Source organism: Echiichthys vipera (assembly GCF_963691815.1).
Source record: "Echiichthys vipera genome assembly, chromosome: 7".
Taxonomy (NCBI): Eukaryota; Metazoa; Chordata; class Actinopteri; order Perciformes; family Trachinidae; genus Echiichthys; species Echiichthys vipera.
Window position 1 is genome coordinate 26132817 of NC_139832.1, and position 17454 is coordinate 26150270.

The following is a 17454-nucleotide window of genomic DNA, read 5'->3' on the forward strand; positions in this document are numbered from 1 at the left end:
TTTCCAGAAAACAATGTCCGGGTTACTCAGGATAACCCACAGGCATCGCTCTCAGCACTGTTACCTCTTCTCACATTTCCACTGTCAATTAACACATGCCATTCAACTTCGCCTAACGGGTCCATCTGGACAACCTTTTTCCCTCAGTTACAGCGATGTGTCCTAATGTACAGTTGATTGTGCTTATTGGGCCTCTGCTAGGACCCATTGAAGCACCCCATAATTTGCCTCATTTCAAGGGCTAGGTAATTGTGTGTGAATGTGTTGTGTGTTTGCTTTGCAGAGATGTGCCTGAGGACCAAAAAATAACAGAATGTTATTAAAATGGATTATTAGTATCATGGCCAGATTAGCTCCAAACGTGGTGTCCAGGGAATCTGAAAGCTTCACCAGTAGGCTCTACTGGAGCCTCACTGAGATGAAACATTGTTTCATTTTAGTCTGTATGCGCCACAGTGTAATCGTGATGATGCTTTTCAGTCCTGCTAAAGGACGAGGAAGCTGCTGTTGTATGGTTCACTTACATTGCAAAAATGAAAGGTTTATTAAATCATACCAAATTAAAATCCCAACAGAAATCTTCTCACAGGTATTTAGAGGATCATCTCATCAAATAGCAGTTAACAGGGCTGAGAAGCCCTTGTAGATGTATCTGAAATAACACAATTATTCTTCACTTTAAAAGGGTTTGTCCAGATCACAGTAGCTCATTGGGGTCTTTAGCTCACCAGGAAGAGTGTGCGCCATTTATAGGCTCAGACCTTGGCAGTGGCCCGTTTGAATTCAACCTGTGGCCCTTTGCGGCGTGTCTCCTCCTCTCTCTTCCTTCTGTCCTGTCACTCTTCAGCTGGACTAATATAGAAAAAAAAGGACAATAATCTTAAAAAAGCAATAAGCATGTTTACAGCATAGCAAAAAAGGTTTATGGTCTCTATACTGTAGCTGATTTCTCCATTCATGACAACTGTATGGGGTTGACTTTTTACAACTCACCTGTTTCAGCTTCAGGTTCAGGCTACTTTATTGATACCCAAGGGTAAACTAGTTTCGCAATCAAGAGTGGAGACATCCATCACCATATGAACAATAATAACAAGACATAAAGCATAAAACAAGGAACAGATTAGAATCGACAAAGTGCTGCAATCCATAAAATGAAAGTATGAAATAAAAACAAATAATGAAAAATATTCCTACATACTATAAAGTTTAGAAAGTAAATAAAATAAATAAAAAACTGTTCTGTAAAATGAGAATAAAACGATGAGATTAAAAACAAACCGACCTATAACTAATCACTGTAACTGTTTGGTATACAGGGACGAGGGGTTCAGCTTGGACTCCTCCATCAGCTCACCTGACCATTTCACTATTTGGTTCAAGGAGTTCCTCTTCTTCACAGTGAGGCTTCCGAACAATGACACCAAAGAAAGGGGTAAAATGGATTCAGTGAGATCATTATAAAAGAGCGTCATCATGGTTTTGTCGATATGAAAAGAGGACAGATTTCTATAACAGTGCAAACGATGTTGTCCTTTTTTACACACAGCTACAAAGTTCAGTCTAAAATCAGTAACAGTCCCAAGGTATTTGTAGGATTCCACAGATTCTACTGACTGACCCTTTATGGTTGTGGCATCGTGTGTGTGTGTGGGTTTGTTTTCTAAACTCAATGAACATATCCTTTGTTTTGGATATACTAAGTTCAAGATGTGACTCTTCACACCAATGCACAAAGTCATCAACTATAGGGCCACGGCCTCTTTGATTTTTCTGGAGCAGACTCACAATCACAGAATCATCTGCATACTTAATAATTGTCCTATTTTGATATTTGCTCTTGCACATGTTTGTGTAAACAGAAGCGGTGAACGTACAAATCCTTGTGGGAAGCCTGTGGAGCTGTAACGCTGACCAGATAGAACTTCATTCACCATTACTTTCTCTCTCCTGTTAGTTAAAAAAATCCAAAATCCAACCTACAAGATTAAAATTGATTGTTGTTTAAATTTGATCAAGGCTTAAAGCTCTTCATAATTAAGGGTGTGGCAGCTTTGAGTGACAGGTGGGAGCTGTCACAGGAGGAATCATTGAATGTAAGCTTCAGGTCCATCCACGCTCTGCTTCTTTGCCAATGTTATAATACATCAGAAACATTTCTAATCCAGGAGAAAGAACATCTCTTATAAACATTAATTAAGAATGCAGTTTAGTTGTACAGGTGTGTACTTTTAGGAGACCAGTCTCTTGAAATCACTATATTGCACTATACTGGCTCTCTGTGTCTTTTTTTTTTCTCTAATTTTGTTTGAATGTGAAATTCATTCTCTGCCCTCAAAGGCTCCTACAATGGAACCAAACATGTTGCGTCCATCGAGTGTACGCTTCTTTCCTCTATTTGTATTTGTCTGACACTGACTCCTGTTTGTCCTGCATACTTTATGTATTTTATGCCTTAAACTATTGAATACTTACAGGATATGTAGTTACATATGATTAATGTTTTATCAGAAAGTGTTGTTCTTATCTTAGTTAATGTGTTTTTTGTTTTTTTTAACCCTTCTTGTTATTTGCCTTTTAGGGGACCTATTGTTACATCTGACCAGGGACTGCAAATGAAAAGTAGCCTTCTGGCTTAATCTGGTATATTTACAGAAATGTTTATTAATATTCACTGTCCCTGTTAAATAAAATACAATAATAAATACATTTCCCACGGGTTTGGATTTTATAGATGTGAAAATGAACGTCATGGGACACTACATGTGTCAGTGAAATGTACTGCTCACTATGGAATCCACTATGGAGTGTTGTTATGTATAGAGCAGTGGATGGCACAGCTTCAGGCCCCTTTCATGGAGAAATAGCTTGGACTCTGTCCATGGTGCTGAACCACAGCCTCCATCCATTGACCATCTGGGCTCACATGGGCTCCCTCAGTCTGTTCTGTCCATGATCTACTGAAGTGTTGGCTGCATGGGTCACTTTCATAGAGTTGGATCTTCATTTTAAAAAAGAGAGAAAACTGAAGCCAGGGGCTCCAGCTACATATTTATTCTTTCTGAAATGTGTGTCTACCTGTACGAGACAAGCCAAAAATGGATCTCCATGGGCTTTGATGGTCCTGAATCTGCAGGCCTTTCTTTGTAAACCACTTGCCCTGGACTTAGACATGTGTAACTTTAGGCCTACGATAGCCATAGGGTTTTGCTATTATTTCCCATTGTTGTTATAGAGCATTACTATTGGTCTACTGTTACAACTGTTGAAGTTAAAGTGTAATTCCAGTGCAGAATCATCCCATGGTCTTTTTCGGCACTTAAACTCATCAAATAAACCATGGAGACAGTTTTTTTTATCGTGACACAACTATTAACTAGCTGTTAGCGACTCTCCAGGATTTCTCTGTTAATAGTTCATACACACACACACACACACACACACACACACACACACACACACACACACACACACACACACACACACACACACACACACACACACACACATATACACAAACTGTCTCGATGGCATATTTGATGTACAGTATGTAAGTACAGAAAAAAGACCATGGGATGATTTTGCGCTGGAATTACACTTTTAGGGTTGTCAAAACTACTCAATACTTTCAAATACCATGTTTCAAAACAATACGATATCCACACCTGATAGTATCTATTGGTAATTTGAGAGTACTGAAGGAATAAAAAAAGCAGATAAACAATCAGATTTTCAACCCAAGGCTGCACAGATAAAGCAATAGGGAAAATAACCTGTGTTGGTATGTGTTCAGGGACTTTTTCTGCACCAGCATTGTGTCCAATATGTTATTATTTGCCAAATTTTGGTATCAAAAGAGGTATCAAGTATCGTTTAAAATGATGTTATCAAACTGTCATTTAGAACATGTTATATCAAATGCTCAATAAAATCTACATCAAAGCAAATGAAAGCAACAAAACAAGCCATAGAATCTGTGATGCTCACTGACAAGAACTATATTTTTTTGGCAGATTTCAAGGCTTTATTGTATAGGACAGACGGGAAATGGGGTGGGAGAGAGAGGGGGAGACATGCAGCAAAGGGGCGCAAGTCGGAGTCGAACCGGCGGCCGAGGACCTTCAACCTCTTTACATACGGGGGGCTGCTCTAACCGGTGTGCACCGTCCGCCCCGAAGAACATGTTTTAATGAGGATCCACATGAAGCTGGACTAAAGTCACATATCACATTAGGACAGAAGAATGGCGCAGACCTACTTACCCCCCTTTTTAAATTCAATCCCATGTCTCCGAGGGCGACACAGAAAAATCGGATGATGGCATATTATAAGATATTATTGAATTTCATTATACGTCGTGTTCGTGACCTGCCCTCCAGTCTGCGGGAGGGGGCTGCTGACGCGGGCTGACAGCAGCGGGGCCGGACCCGAATGACATAAAAGGTGGATGGAGTCCTCATTTCATCCGAACCACTGAGCTTTACGCACACACACGCACGCACACGCACACGAACACACAACAAACAAGTCCTGCTGCTGACTTCAGAGTGGAACAGATCACATCAAAGGTAAGTTACTCCTTTAGTTTCTTTCTTTTTATTCTCTGGGAAAGTTCGACTCATGGTGCAGGAGAAAGTTGTGTTCTCTGGTGATGTTCGTCCAAATCCTTCTCTGTTGATGCCGATGCGTTATGTTCTCCTGTCCCTCAGATGCAGAGGTGCTTTGGGATTTTTTGCGCGTCGCTCATCCTTTGCGCAACTCTCTCTGAGACCATCGGCTTGGTCATTGCGGTAAGCTGTTCAAATTCAAGATTCCACACAGATTTATTGTTTGAGTGTGTGTTGCGTTTACAATCAGATACTAACTTATTCAGAGATATTAAAAAAACAACAATTTAAACGAGACAAATTGACTATATAACAATATAAAAAACGCCTAGATATAAAATATTTGAGATTCAAGAGAAAAAATGATGGAATATTAAGAGGGAAATACCACAAGGTTTGTAGGTATAAATATCAAAATGCTGTAGATTGGTTATATAGTGGTTTGTGCGGTAAACTGTATGACAGAGAAATAGGTGTGTATATGTGCTTGATATATCCACAGTGTATGTCAGCACAGTTGTGATTGTACAGTGTAAAGAGGCAAATCCATCCGTTTGTCACATGTTTGGGCCCCAAAAATGAATGTATAGGTGCTAGAAGTACAAAGTGGAGCCTACATTCAGTGGTTTCTCTGAACTGGTCAATGGCATGGATGTTGTAATGTGATGTTATTCTGTTTAACTTGCCACCAGAACCAGGTTTACTGGTGCAAAGATGTCAGAAGTAGGCAGAAGAATACACCAAAACCTAGGACAATAAAATAAACTGAAATCTGAATACCTTTGCCAGGGATCGTGGTTAGTCTAGAATAATACACACTCTGGCTTTAACCAGTGTATGTGTGTGTTTGTGTGTGTGGAGATGTCTGTAAAAGGTGTGGCAGAACAATGGTAGGCTACATGCAAAGTGTAAAAGAGATAGAGGAGGAGTTCATTTATTACTTTAATTCATCTTCAAATGTACACTGAATATGAAAATATTTTATATACTTTTTCATTAAAAACACAAGAGTAAACGTGTTTTTTTGTCCTTCATCTGATCATTGTGTGTTTGTGGACCTTGCAGGGGAAGGAGAAACGTGGTTGGACACTGAACAGTGCAGGCTACCTGTTAGGTCCCCGTAAGTACAGACTGCACACACACACACACACACACACACACACACACACACGCACACACACACACACACACACACACACACACACACACACACACACACACACACACACACACACACACACACACACACACGCGTTACCCCCAAATCTCACTTCGACACACCTGGAAATGTATTTTGGGACATCACAGTTGAAAACAATCACCATCAATCATCAATCACCTGTGCTTCCAACATATTCAAAACATTTCTCTGTCATGAAACATAATTAACAGTGTTCCTAACACACCGTCCTTGTTTAATGATTAACCTAATGTTGTATTATTTTGGTTAATATTGGGGAATGTTTGGCCCTCGTCATATTTGAGATCAAGTTACTTTTTTTCACATCTTTTCTAACCTTTTTTTTTGAAAGCTTATGTCAGAGCAGTATAATGGACATCAGGCAGATACCACTGTCCAGTCGTACGGGCTCGGTGTACTTCGATTATCTTTACTAACCTGCTATGAGCACTGAATAACCGTCATTGTTCATAATACTATCTTGGCTGTCAGTGTTATTGGAGTGCTGACCTCTTGACCAGTGTTTGTAGAAATGACTCACCTGATTTTTTAACACTCACGTCCATGTGCTGCTGTTAAAATGTAATGGTTCTATGGCTGCATCATTGTGCCTCTGTGTGCTCAGGCAGCATCTGGTGTTGAGTTGTTTCGATCTGTTCAAACACAAAAGATTCACATAATTTAAAATCCAGGCCGTGGTCAAATGTCAGTAGCTAAAACCATTTAGCACCTAACTGCCTATTAGTAGATGGAAGAAAGTTTGGAGGGTTTCGTGATAAATCATATGAAACAACAATTTTACCACCTTTTAGGGATGAAATAACGAATGCCTTTACCAAAGGGAGAGCCAGGAGGGATGCATGATGCTTTTTAAAAAAAGATCAGTACAATAAATGGGGCTTGGAAGGCACTTATCCTGTATCAAGCTTAAAAACATAGAAATTGTATAAAATTGATGCATTGACAATGTTTTGAGGCAACTTAGTGTGGCGATATTGCCTTTAGCAGAGTTACGATCAAAGTCACAGCAGATCACGCAGGAGAGAGGCACATGCGGGATTAATAACATAAACGACGCTGGCGGAAAGATATTTTCTGTTCACATTTACATATTTTCACCTTACAAAGCTTTCACACCTACAGGAAACACAGACCAACATTAGCATCAACCCCGGCTCGTGTCTGTCCACCACAAGTTCATATCCATTCTCTCTGTTGTGTCCATCCAAAAAAAAGACATGTTGGCGCAGGGATTTATTCCTTTGGACAGGAATAAACTCCAGACTCCTCTAGGCTAGCCGTTTCCCCATTTTCAGTCTTTTTTCCTAAGCTAATCTAACCGACTGCTGGCTGTAGCTTCACATTTAATGGACAGGAAAGAGAGGGACACTCCAAGCCGACTTCAAGGAACTAGTGGGGACGAACGCTGACTGTTGCGTACGCTCATGTTGTCTATGTCTTGCCCAAAGACTACAGCCGATGACCAGTGCTGCTACTGCAGGAAGACCAACAGGGTAGATTCAAGATGCTAATTAGCCATTTAGCGCAATAACTACACAACCGTGTAACATTCTGACAGTCCCCTAAGGGACACCGTAGTCTCATGTAACGTCACAGACTCACGCGAGGTTGTTGAGATTGTGTGTGTTCAAGATGTCGGACTAAACAACACAAGCAGATAGCAGTGTACTGTACAGTTTTAGTGTAATCACAATTCAGCCAGCGGCAAGAAAGAAATATTACAAACCCGATGTTGAAAAAAACAAATTAACAATTTCGAACTGTTTCAGCAGTCACAAAAAACTAAGGCGACGGTCGGCCGAGTTAATCAACCTGCCTTAGTCCGGAAAGAAATTCAACATCTCCCAAAATGACAAACTTTAACCAAAAATCTCTTTAAACTGCTTGCAGGGTTTTTAAGGATCACCTGAACTTTTTGAAAATTTTGCCCATATGTAACACGGCTTACAACAAGCTCATCTTCTGTGAATCAATGTTGTTCTGTTTCTTCTTTCTTCTGTACTTGCACACTGTCTCCACTGTGTCAGCGCATTTATTATAATTTAAAGAGATAGAGTCATTATCGTCAACACTGGGTATCGACGTGTGTGTGTGTTCTCAGCAATTTGTGGGGCCCCTTTGTGTGTGTGTGTGTGTGTGTGTGTGTGAAGCCCAGGTAAAGGTTGCTCCTGCCTCATCCTGTGTTTCAGGTCGTATTGATCACCTAATTCAGATAAAGGATTCTCCCAGTGCCAGAGGCAGAGACGAGCTGGTCACTCAATGTAAGATAGAAACATACGGCCGCTGCAGGGCCTTGGTGTCAGGCCAGGAATTGCTCTGTCCAAACATCCCGCCTCTTAGCTGCTTCTGTCGCTCATAAAGGAAAGACGTCTGTCATCCTACTGCTGTCTGTGCTTATGCATCCAAACCTTGTATTTCTCTTTGTGCTATAAGCAAAGCAAATTCATATTGATCTCCTATGAGTGTCTGTCAGGTAAAGAAGGGCGTGGCAAAGTGGGACTACACTGCGTTTACGTCATGTCGATAGAATTGGAGGAGCAGAAAAACTTCTCATTACCAGCCAGTACACTGGATTAAATTGTCACTTATTAGCTGAGTTGATTCTTTAGTGTTGATACGGGATTTTTGTTTCCATGAAAATTGAAAAGGAGGTTTCATAATTAACAGAAATTATGATATCTCATAAACATGATGGCTTTTTGGTCATTGGGTTGCGTGTGGTTACGTTATATACTGAAAAAAAATCCAGAAATTGACCTCGGAGCTATTTCAAACCATTCATATAGAAAACAGCTGAGGATTTTTGGAAACATGCTTGTTACTTTTTACCCAGAGTAGAAGAGCAATATGAGTTTCGACTTTGTGTGACCACTATGAGATACTGCTGGTCCAGGAAAGCCTAACTGAGCAGGTACTAGCAGCTCACGTCCACCTTCTATCAACATGATATGGCATTATATCATGTAGCTTGTAATTTAGTAATTTCGACCTTTATGTCATGCTCTTATATTTCTCATTTTAATGGAGCTGTACTTGATATTAATGGTAGTGTTTTGTTGGCCAGTCTGGCCACGCGTGCATGTTAGTGCATGTAATGGTGGTGATCCACCAAGTCGGTCAAACTAACGGAAAGACAAGTTGGAACCCTTGGCTTGACTATTTTCAACATGGCGGCGGGGTCACAAATGTTCTCATTTTACAGATAAAAAGAATAACTGATCGTAGTTTCGAGAGCGGTCTGCTCCGGCAGGGCAGCAGTTTTGGATCAAATGTATTGAACATGGCAGCTGGGTCACAAAATACAAATTGTATTAGTGAACGGTACACTAAAATGTGTTTCTGAAGACATTTAAAGCAATAAATATGCCATGGAATAATTTGATTCATATTTGAACAGCGCAGCCTAGTCTGACTGCTTGATTGATGCGACCCTGGTTCAAAGGATGAGGTCCAGTCGCGTTTATGCAAATTCAGATATGCTGGTAACAGTCAGTCAACTTGCTAGGCTGAATCCAATGTGCAATGGGCTCTCCGTAGAAATGAATGGGGTCCATCAACTTCATATACATCAAATGGATCCCCACCTTGAGTGCAGAGGCGTCTTTCTTTTTAAGTACAGCACCTTTAAACACGTTTAATAAGGTATAAGAAGTAAATAAGACTGTTTACATGGAGCTAGCTTTTCTGCTCCAAGTCTTTGTGCAAAGCTAAATACTGTCTTGGACTTATAGCACTTCGTACATGGTCAGCAACCTTTTTACCTGCGCTCACAAGTGTGTGGGGTATGCAAGCTCACTGCATAACTAATGTGTGTACGTCAGCTTCTGTTGGTTCATTTTGATGCTGAAAGGACGTTTTAATGCTTAATTTAGCTATTTCGAAATGCCTGAAATATTCTTCACCACAGCACGGAAACAAAAACAGATAGTAATTGTAAAACTGGAGTGAATTTTTCACTACTATTTAGAAGTGGTATTTTAATTGGCGATGCTGTAATTTTGCGTTATAAGAATGTGAGAAAAACATCCTAATTGACATTGACAAGAAGTGTTTTTTGAATGGGCATGTTAAAACCATTAGTTTATGTGCTACAGACATACTACATAATAATTCTCATAATAAAACATGTGGCATGGATGGATATACTTTATAATATTAAATGTAAAGACCAAAGGAGACCATAGAGACAGGAGGAGCAGTATATACTTGAAACACAAAACCATTAAAACACATTATTTCCCCCTCCTTGTGTTCACTCCAATGTCATGCATTTTAATTGGCTTCAACACACACACACACACACACACACACACACACACACACACACACACACACACACACACACACACACACACACACTAACACACACACACACACACACACACACACACACACACACACACACACACACACACACACACACACACACACACACACACACACACACACACACACAGACCAGGGGGCAGCAGCTCAAGCACTACTTTAGTTAATGAGGAAGCCCACAAGATGAGTCAAACACTCGCAGCCACTTAATGCCCTCTTCTTTAACCACATTAAACACTCATAATGAAAAGCTGTGTACCAAGTCACAAGTGTGTGAACTTAAAAAGTGATAAGGACACATATTTGAAAGAAGACTGGTGAGTAACGCTGCAAAGTCAAAGAAAACAGGGAAGTTAGAGATTTCCGTGAATGTAAATTTTTATGAATTTTAGCAAACAGACTGAAGATTGTATGTGAGTCCCAGTTTGGAGTATATCACATTATAAAGGAGAGTCACAGGTCTAAGAATCTTTAAATCCTGTTTTGGAGCCATTTCATGTCTGTTGCATGATGAAAAAGACAAGCTGAAGCTTTATATTTTATATTCAGGTCTGCCATCTCCCTGCTTTGTTTTTGCGCAAGACAAATACATATTAGTTATTTGTATAAAGATGTAACAATACAAAATAAAATAAATATAGGCATGAATAGCAAATAATTAAGATTTTAAATGTTGCTCACAATGTACAAATTCAGCAAGGACATTTCGGTTCCCATCGTTGTTTGGACACAGAGATGACGATCAGGAAACGTCCTTGACTATGCTTTTTTTTAAAAAGTATAATTGTTGAACTCATGGGGACTTTTAACTATCTCACTATCCGTAGAGTCACAGGGTGAGAGCTGATGATCACTTTGCTTGTCCATTTTTTTATTCATTTGAATTCCATCCTTATTATTTTAATGCAATTCCTTGTGTGTTAAAACTGCAGTCCATCCAGTTTTAGATGTGTGCTTCTGTTGGTCAAATATATGTTACTGCAATTCCATGAGCCAAGCCCTGCAGGTGGTCCGTAAAAGTTTGGAAATTGAATCAAACAATTACAAACCAAATACCATGCTGAATTAAACAAGTGTACAACAATGTCCTTTAGATCTTCTTCTTACAGAATTAGTTAGACGCGTGCCATGCGCACACTGTGTATGTATGGGTGTCTAATGTACAATGCTTCTGAAACAGTGGGATATTTAGGAAATGTGTGTGCTGTTATGTTAAAGTATGACGCAATAGTTCAAGTTTGGTAAACTCAAATCGATGTTCTTTTGTCAAGAGATATTTCCAGTCCAAGCTAAGTTAAAAAGAATTTCATCCACAGCAGAAATATGGAAAAACCTGGAGCAGCTTGAAAAATGAAGCGTGAAAAAAGAGCTTTAACTTGAACAACTGCGATACTTTTATCAAGTCGAACTGCAGTTGAAGTTTTCAGCATTTTAAGTGAATTGAGCTTAGGGCTGCAAACCATTGGAATCAAATGTTCAGTTGACCCGTCTGCAGTTTGTATAACTGTATGGATTGTGATCACTCCTCATTGTCCAGATGGAATAGATGGACACAGGACACTAGGAGACAAGCCGGGTCTGGCTGGCAAGAGGGACATGGGCCAGGAGGAGGACTTCAGAACAGGTCTGTCTGTCTCACACTCACAGAAACACACAGAAACAGGATGCTCTTCCTCTATCTGTTGTTAAAACTCTGTCACTTTGTTAGTGACACCCTAGCAACCTCTGCAGGGGCTAGATTTTCAGAAATGTTGTTTGGTTGAGTGTGGTTCAGCTCACATGTCGGCTGTTGTCAAATGTTGAAGACAATTTTAAGATGCTTTAACTTCCTTGTATGAAGACATCTTGGTATCGGAGGTATTAATTTTCCCAACAGCTCCTGTCAAACATTACAGTGCACTTTTGACTTCAGATGTCGTGATAGCTGGATGCACTTTGTTGCTTTGCCTCAACAGGTGCCCTGAGAATAGCAGATGGAGACATCATCCACACTGTCATTGACTTCCTGTCGTATCTAAAGCTTAAAGGTAGGCTCGTCGTCTCTGTTGTAGTGAGGACCGATGTCAGAAGACTGCGGCCCTGCTACAGTATTCAGCCCACAGAGTGTTAAGGGAAAAAAGACATCAAGAGTAGATTTTTTATTGTTCAGAATTATATAGAATATCTACTGTGGCTATACCAATGCTGTACTAGCATGTTCTATTTAAATAACCATGGCACTTCAACAAAAACCTTTATTTTGTGAAAAAAAAACAGTGAGCAAAATAAGTAACCATTATGTCAAAAGAGAAGATTTAAACTTCTTAGGGCTATAGGATTAAAAATGAACAGGAAGTGTAGAGGCCACAGCTTTAAATGACTTGCTCTGGTTTGATCTTGGTCCGTTCTGACTCAGTCTCTTCCACAGTTCACTAACTGTAGTGGGTTTCTTACACATTACTTTGTTGACAAAGATTTTCCAGAGATTCGCTATGGGGTTTAAATCAAGTATTAATAATTTGTTCTCTAATTTTGATCTCCAGTGTATATCAAGCAAGGCAGCAAAGAAAACAAACATGAACAAAGCAAAACACACTGATGCCCTTTACACACTTATGCCCTTTGCATTAATGAGCTCAGAAAAATACAATCTGCCTATTATGTGTAAAATCAGAGCTGTTAGACTGACCGACTAACTGCCATCTATAGGCACAAATATCAAATGTATATATATAAACAGGTATATATACAGTATATACAGTAAATATTGCCACGTTTGGTAGATATTGATAGGTTTGGAAGTATATGATATATTTGAGGATTTTGTGTAATTATGCTCTCTCCGTGTGTGTGTGTGTGTGTGTGTGTGTACAGAGATGGGAGCCTTGGACAGCCTGCCTTCCTCTGTGACATCAGACGAACTGGCCAATCCCTAACATTTCTGCCTCTCTGCAGTTCATCTCCATCTCCAAAAGTCTATGTTTCTGCTGTCTAGGCTCTCACTGCCCTTAATGTCACCATAGCCACACTCACATGCTGATGCTGGATTTGTCCTGCTACCAGAGATCTGATTTAACTCTTTGAGATATATTGTCCCCAAATACAAATATCTGATCTTGCTGTCCTTGTGTAAATAAAACTTTTTATCCACCAAAGGTCAGTGAGTGTCTGCTGACTGTTGGTGGATCTTGGTAATCAGAAACCAACACTGTATTATCATCTTAATATACTATCATCTGATTTAAGAGAATGGAGTGAAATAAAAAAAATAATAAATGGCACTTGACTCTATGGGCAAATTGAATTTTGTTTGTTGCATCAGTCACAATGCTAATCATTTAGATTTCAGCTGCAATTGAGCAAAAACACAAAACAAGTATGCTTTACCTTGTTTATTATGCTGTAAAATGTCTAAATTCAACAGTGAGGTGGTACAAGTTACTTTATTGGTCTGTTTAGAGAAGGAGCACCAACAACAACAAGATTATCTTTGCTATTCCATTAATGGAGAATAGTCCTGGATATAGCACTTTTGTTTGAAAACATGAAACATGAGTACTTACAGTATGTTACGATATTATCTTTAATTTTATGCGTTGTTGACATTTGAATATTATGATGTACTTGAAATTACCGTAGATTCTCTTCACACTTTGGGTTTATCATCAGGTTCGAAAAGGAATATTATCTAGAACATCAAAAACGATATCTATGCAATATGTAGGCAGGGCAGCAACGTCAATTTCAAAAAAGTAATGGGCAAAGAATAGATCCTTGCGGCACACCTTGAAGAAGTTAGACCTTTTTTGACGTGTAACCATCAATCACTTCACATTTTTCTCTGACAAATATCACAAACTATTTGAGGACATCCTGAATTCCATTAAAGCTCAAAAAGGAGTTAAATAACCCGGACAAAAGACAGCTGTATACAGTTTGTGCAAGCAGTTATTTGTTTGTGCAAGCAGCTTTGTTGTTAGGTGGTGCCCCCTAGTGGCCGTAGTAATTATCACAGGAAGAAACAAGGAAGTAAGTTCACATAAGAAAGGGTTGTGGATGGGTGAAACGACTACGGCATGAACTGAAATCTGCAACATCAAAAAGATTTAAGCTTCCATAAACCAGTTTACCATTTTGTTTTCAAAAGAATTATTTTGAGATCTGTTTATTTTAGATCCAAAGTAATGAATATTGGGGATGCATCACATCATGACATGTGTATATATTTTAGTTGAACTGTCATGCCCTCACTTTAAAGACGCCTCAAGTAAAAACTCACTGCTCCCCCCTTAGGGAGCGGAACTTCCACAGCATATTCATTAACCGGTATAGTCAAGTTGTCTTCATGAGCTTGCCAGAAAATGCTTGTCTATTTTTTTCAGGTTGTTGTGAAGTTCTTCTGCCTCCAAGTGGCCAAAAAAACATCACACTCTCTGTTCTTAAGTGTCAGTTATGGTTAACACTAATGTTGAACTATAACAGGAAACACAGGTTTATGGCCAAAAAATAGAGTTTAGAGCCAATAAAGAGCAGCGAGTCTCTTCAGTCACACAAATTGTTATTCCAGTAAATTGATTTGATTAAATTTTTTTATTTCAAAAAACAAAAAAGGTCATACAGAACAGACTTTTCAGGAGGCTGAGGAAACAGTTTGTCTCAGAGTGTAAGGGTCCTTTACATATTTAATAGTAGATATTATCATCCAGTATGACACTCCTTGGAAGCTTTTCCGGAACCATATTTGGTGACAAAAAGATGAAAACAAGACATTTTTTAAGTTTTTTAAGGCAAAACCGATGAATGTTTTCCTCTGAAAACACATACAAGTCCTAACTTTTACGTTACCTTTCACACATGGGCTCGAAGCCCATAACAAGGGTAGGAGATGCACACAACTTAATATAAGCAAAATGTAACATTTATTAAACGAAATGTGGAAACGATGAGGTGTGTAAGTGAGAATCAGGGGTGTATAAGGGTGTATGAATTCAATTCAATTCAATTTTATTTATAGGGCCAAATCATAACAAAAGTTATTTCAGGAGACTTTACAAATTAGGTAAAGACCACACTTTATGACTTATTTATGATTTACATAGACCCAACAATTCCCCCGTAGAGTACGGTGGCAACGAAAACCAGGCAGGAACATCAGACAGACCCAGCTCGCACTGGAGAATATGTGGTGCATGTTGTCAGTGGCTAACAAAGGACAAACTAAACAAGGAGGTCATCTTGAAGGGAAGGCAAGCAAGAAGAGGGGCTTCTGGTCTCTGTAAGCCGGGGTTAAATAGGCTGGGAGGACTGGCCAGGTGCTCCCAGTTATCTAATCAGCACAGCTCTGTACCTGCAAGCACAAGGAGCAAAGCACTAGTATACAAGTAACAGGCTCTGGGCCGTCACACACACCCACAAGAATCTAAACATGTACATGATATGTGACTGAAATAAAGGAGTCTAGTGAAGTTTCAGACCAGAAATATAAGTTTATGTCTAAAAACAGAAGTTGAATCCTGCCCTCTGCTATTTGCTCCAGAACAGAGACCAAAAAATGGTTTGAGATCCACAATCGAGAATAGGGACATTTTGTACTAATACATCCGTTTAAAAGCCCTGACCTCTGTTTAATGTTTTCCCTTTGAAACCCTGTACTGAGGGTTGGGAAGCACTAGGATGGAGGTAAGGGTTCAATTGACCTAAGTAAACACATGAAAGAGGTCTGGGGTGGCCCAGGTTTGGTTTGACCCTGTGAGAGTTACAGAGGCATGATGGGAGAGTTAGGCATACTGGGCTTACTTCATACGCTGAGGACTGGATGGCTGATGGCATGAGAACAAAAGACAGACTCAACGCCCCCCTCCGGTGGACGTTAAAGAAGGAACTGGTCTACCTCATTCCTTGCGTCTTCAAGCCAGAAGAGATGAGGACTCTCGCAACAAAAATAACCTCCTCGGCATCTGGATTGTGCTTCAAAAAACAAGAAAATACAACACATCACAAACCCAGGAGGCTCAAGAAGCTCCAGGATCTAGATTCCCTCTAACACCTGCTAAATGTTCTTTGTTCTGCTGTTTAAATCAAATATTTTCATTCATTTATTGCTCTGTAACTTTTATTGTCCTGTTCCATTTCAGCATGTATTTCTTTTCTATTCTCTGTAATGACTGTTTCAAATGTCACTTTAAAGCTTTATGTAAAGCACTATGAATTTCTGTGTTGCTAAATTGTGCCTCATAAATACATTTGCCTCGCCTTGCTGCTGGATGCCTCTGAAACTACTCCTCATCTGGACTGAATTTAAACAGATTCTTCTATTGTTTTGGTCTGTTTGGAGCTTCTGAATATGAAACACATCTATGTTAATGTCTGTGTGCTGAAATCTCTCATGAGTGCCATTATTTTATGTGTTAAACGGTTGGATAGAACAAGGAAGAAAGCCCCTTGCCCTGGCTGCATTCAAAAATAGCAGCTGTCGTTCAATTAACCTGTGTCGGTGTCTGAGGGGGTGCTGCTGTAGAAATCCAGATGTAGATAGAAGAGAAACAAAACCAGTTAATAGAACTAAAACACCAAAAAAGACAAAAATACTTTAATTAGATAAGTGCTTCATGTGTGTTTCTGTGATGATAGACCTGACTGATAACATCTCTCTGTTGATTTGTTGAAAAAATGTCATGTCGTTAACTGTAAATATTATAACATTATAATAACTTTACTATAATAACTTCTTATTTAGGCTACAAGCTGAATTGATCAAATCCATATGTCAAGGAGAAGAATGCACTGTACTGGAAATTCAGAACATTAAAAAAGCAGCAATATTTAGTATTTTGCCAGGTGTTACAGCTCATTCTTCTTCTATAGATTCTTCTATAGATTTATAGTTCCAAATCATAGCAAAAGTTATCTCAGGACACTTTACAAACTAGGTAAAGACCACACTCTATGACTTATTTATGATTTATATAGACCCAACAATTCGGGTCGGTACGGTGGCGATGAAAACCTTCCCTATTACAGGCAGGTATGACTCATGCTCATGACTAATAACCTTTGTGAATATGAAGACATTTCCTCTTTCCTGGCAAAACGTTACAGGAAATCCTTCCGTCCCACGGCAATAAGACTTTTCAATTCCTAAACCTCCGTCAGAGCCTCAGTCACTCACCTGGACTACCACACTACAGAATTCTACCAGAGGACATACAAAAGTTGTTTTATTTTTACGTCAGAGAATGCAAATCATAGGAGGAAGTTTGACTTTAAACATCAGCGTGCACAAACAACATTAAAACAAATGTGCTCATCTGTTAAAGGTGTAAAACTGTGGAATTCCCAGGA

The 17454-nt window shown here is 39.4% G+C and overlaps 1 protein-coding gene across 1 annotated transcript; it reads left to right on the forward strand.

Annotated features, from left to right (window-relative positions):
• Nucleotides 1-4709: 4709 nt before the first annotated feature.
• Nucleotides 4710-13049, forward strand: gal (galanin/GMAP prepropeptide; the record flags this gene model as incomplete). The annotated part of the gene is made up of 6 exons (XM_083917001.1): nucleotides 4710-4790; nucleotides 5673-5727; nucleotides 7998-8069; nucleotides 11672-11758; nucleotides 12090-12161; nucleotides 12988-13049. The coding sequence occupies 6 exons, from the start codon at nucleotides 4710-4712 to the stop codon at nucleotides 13047-13049; spliced, it is 429 nt and encodes a 142-aa protein (XP_083773127.1).
• Nucleotides 13050-17454: the final 4405 nt, after the last annotated feature.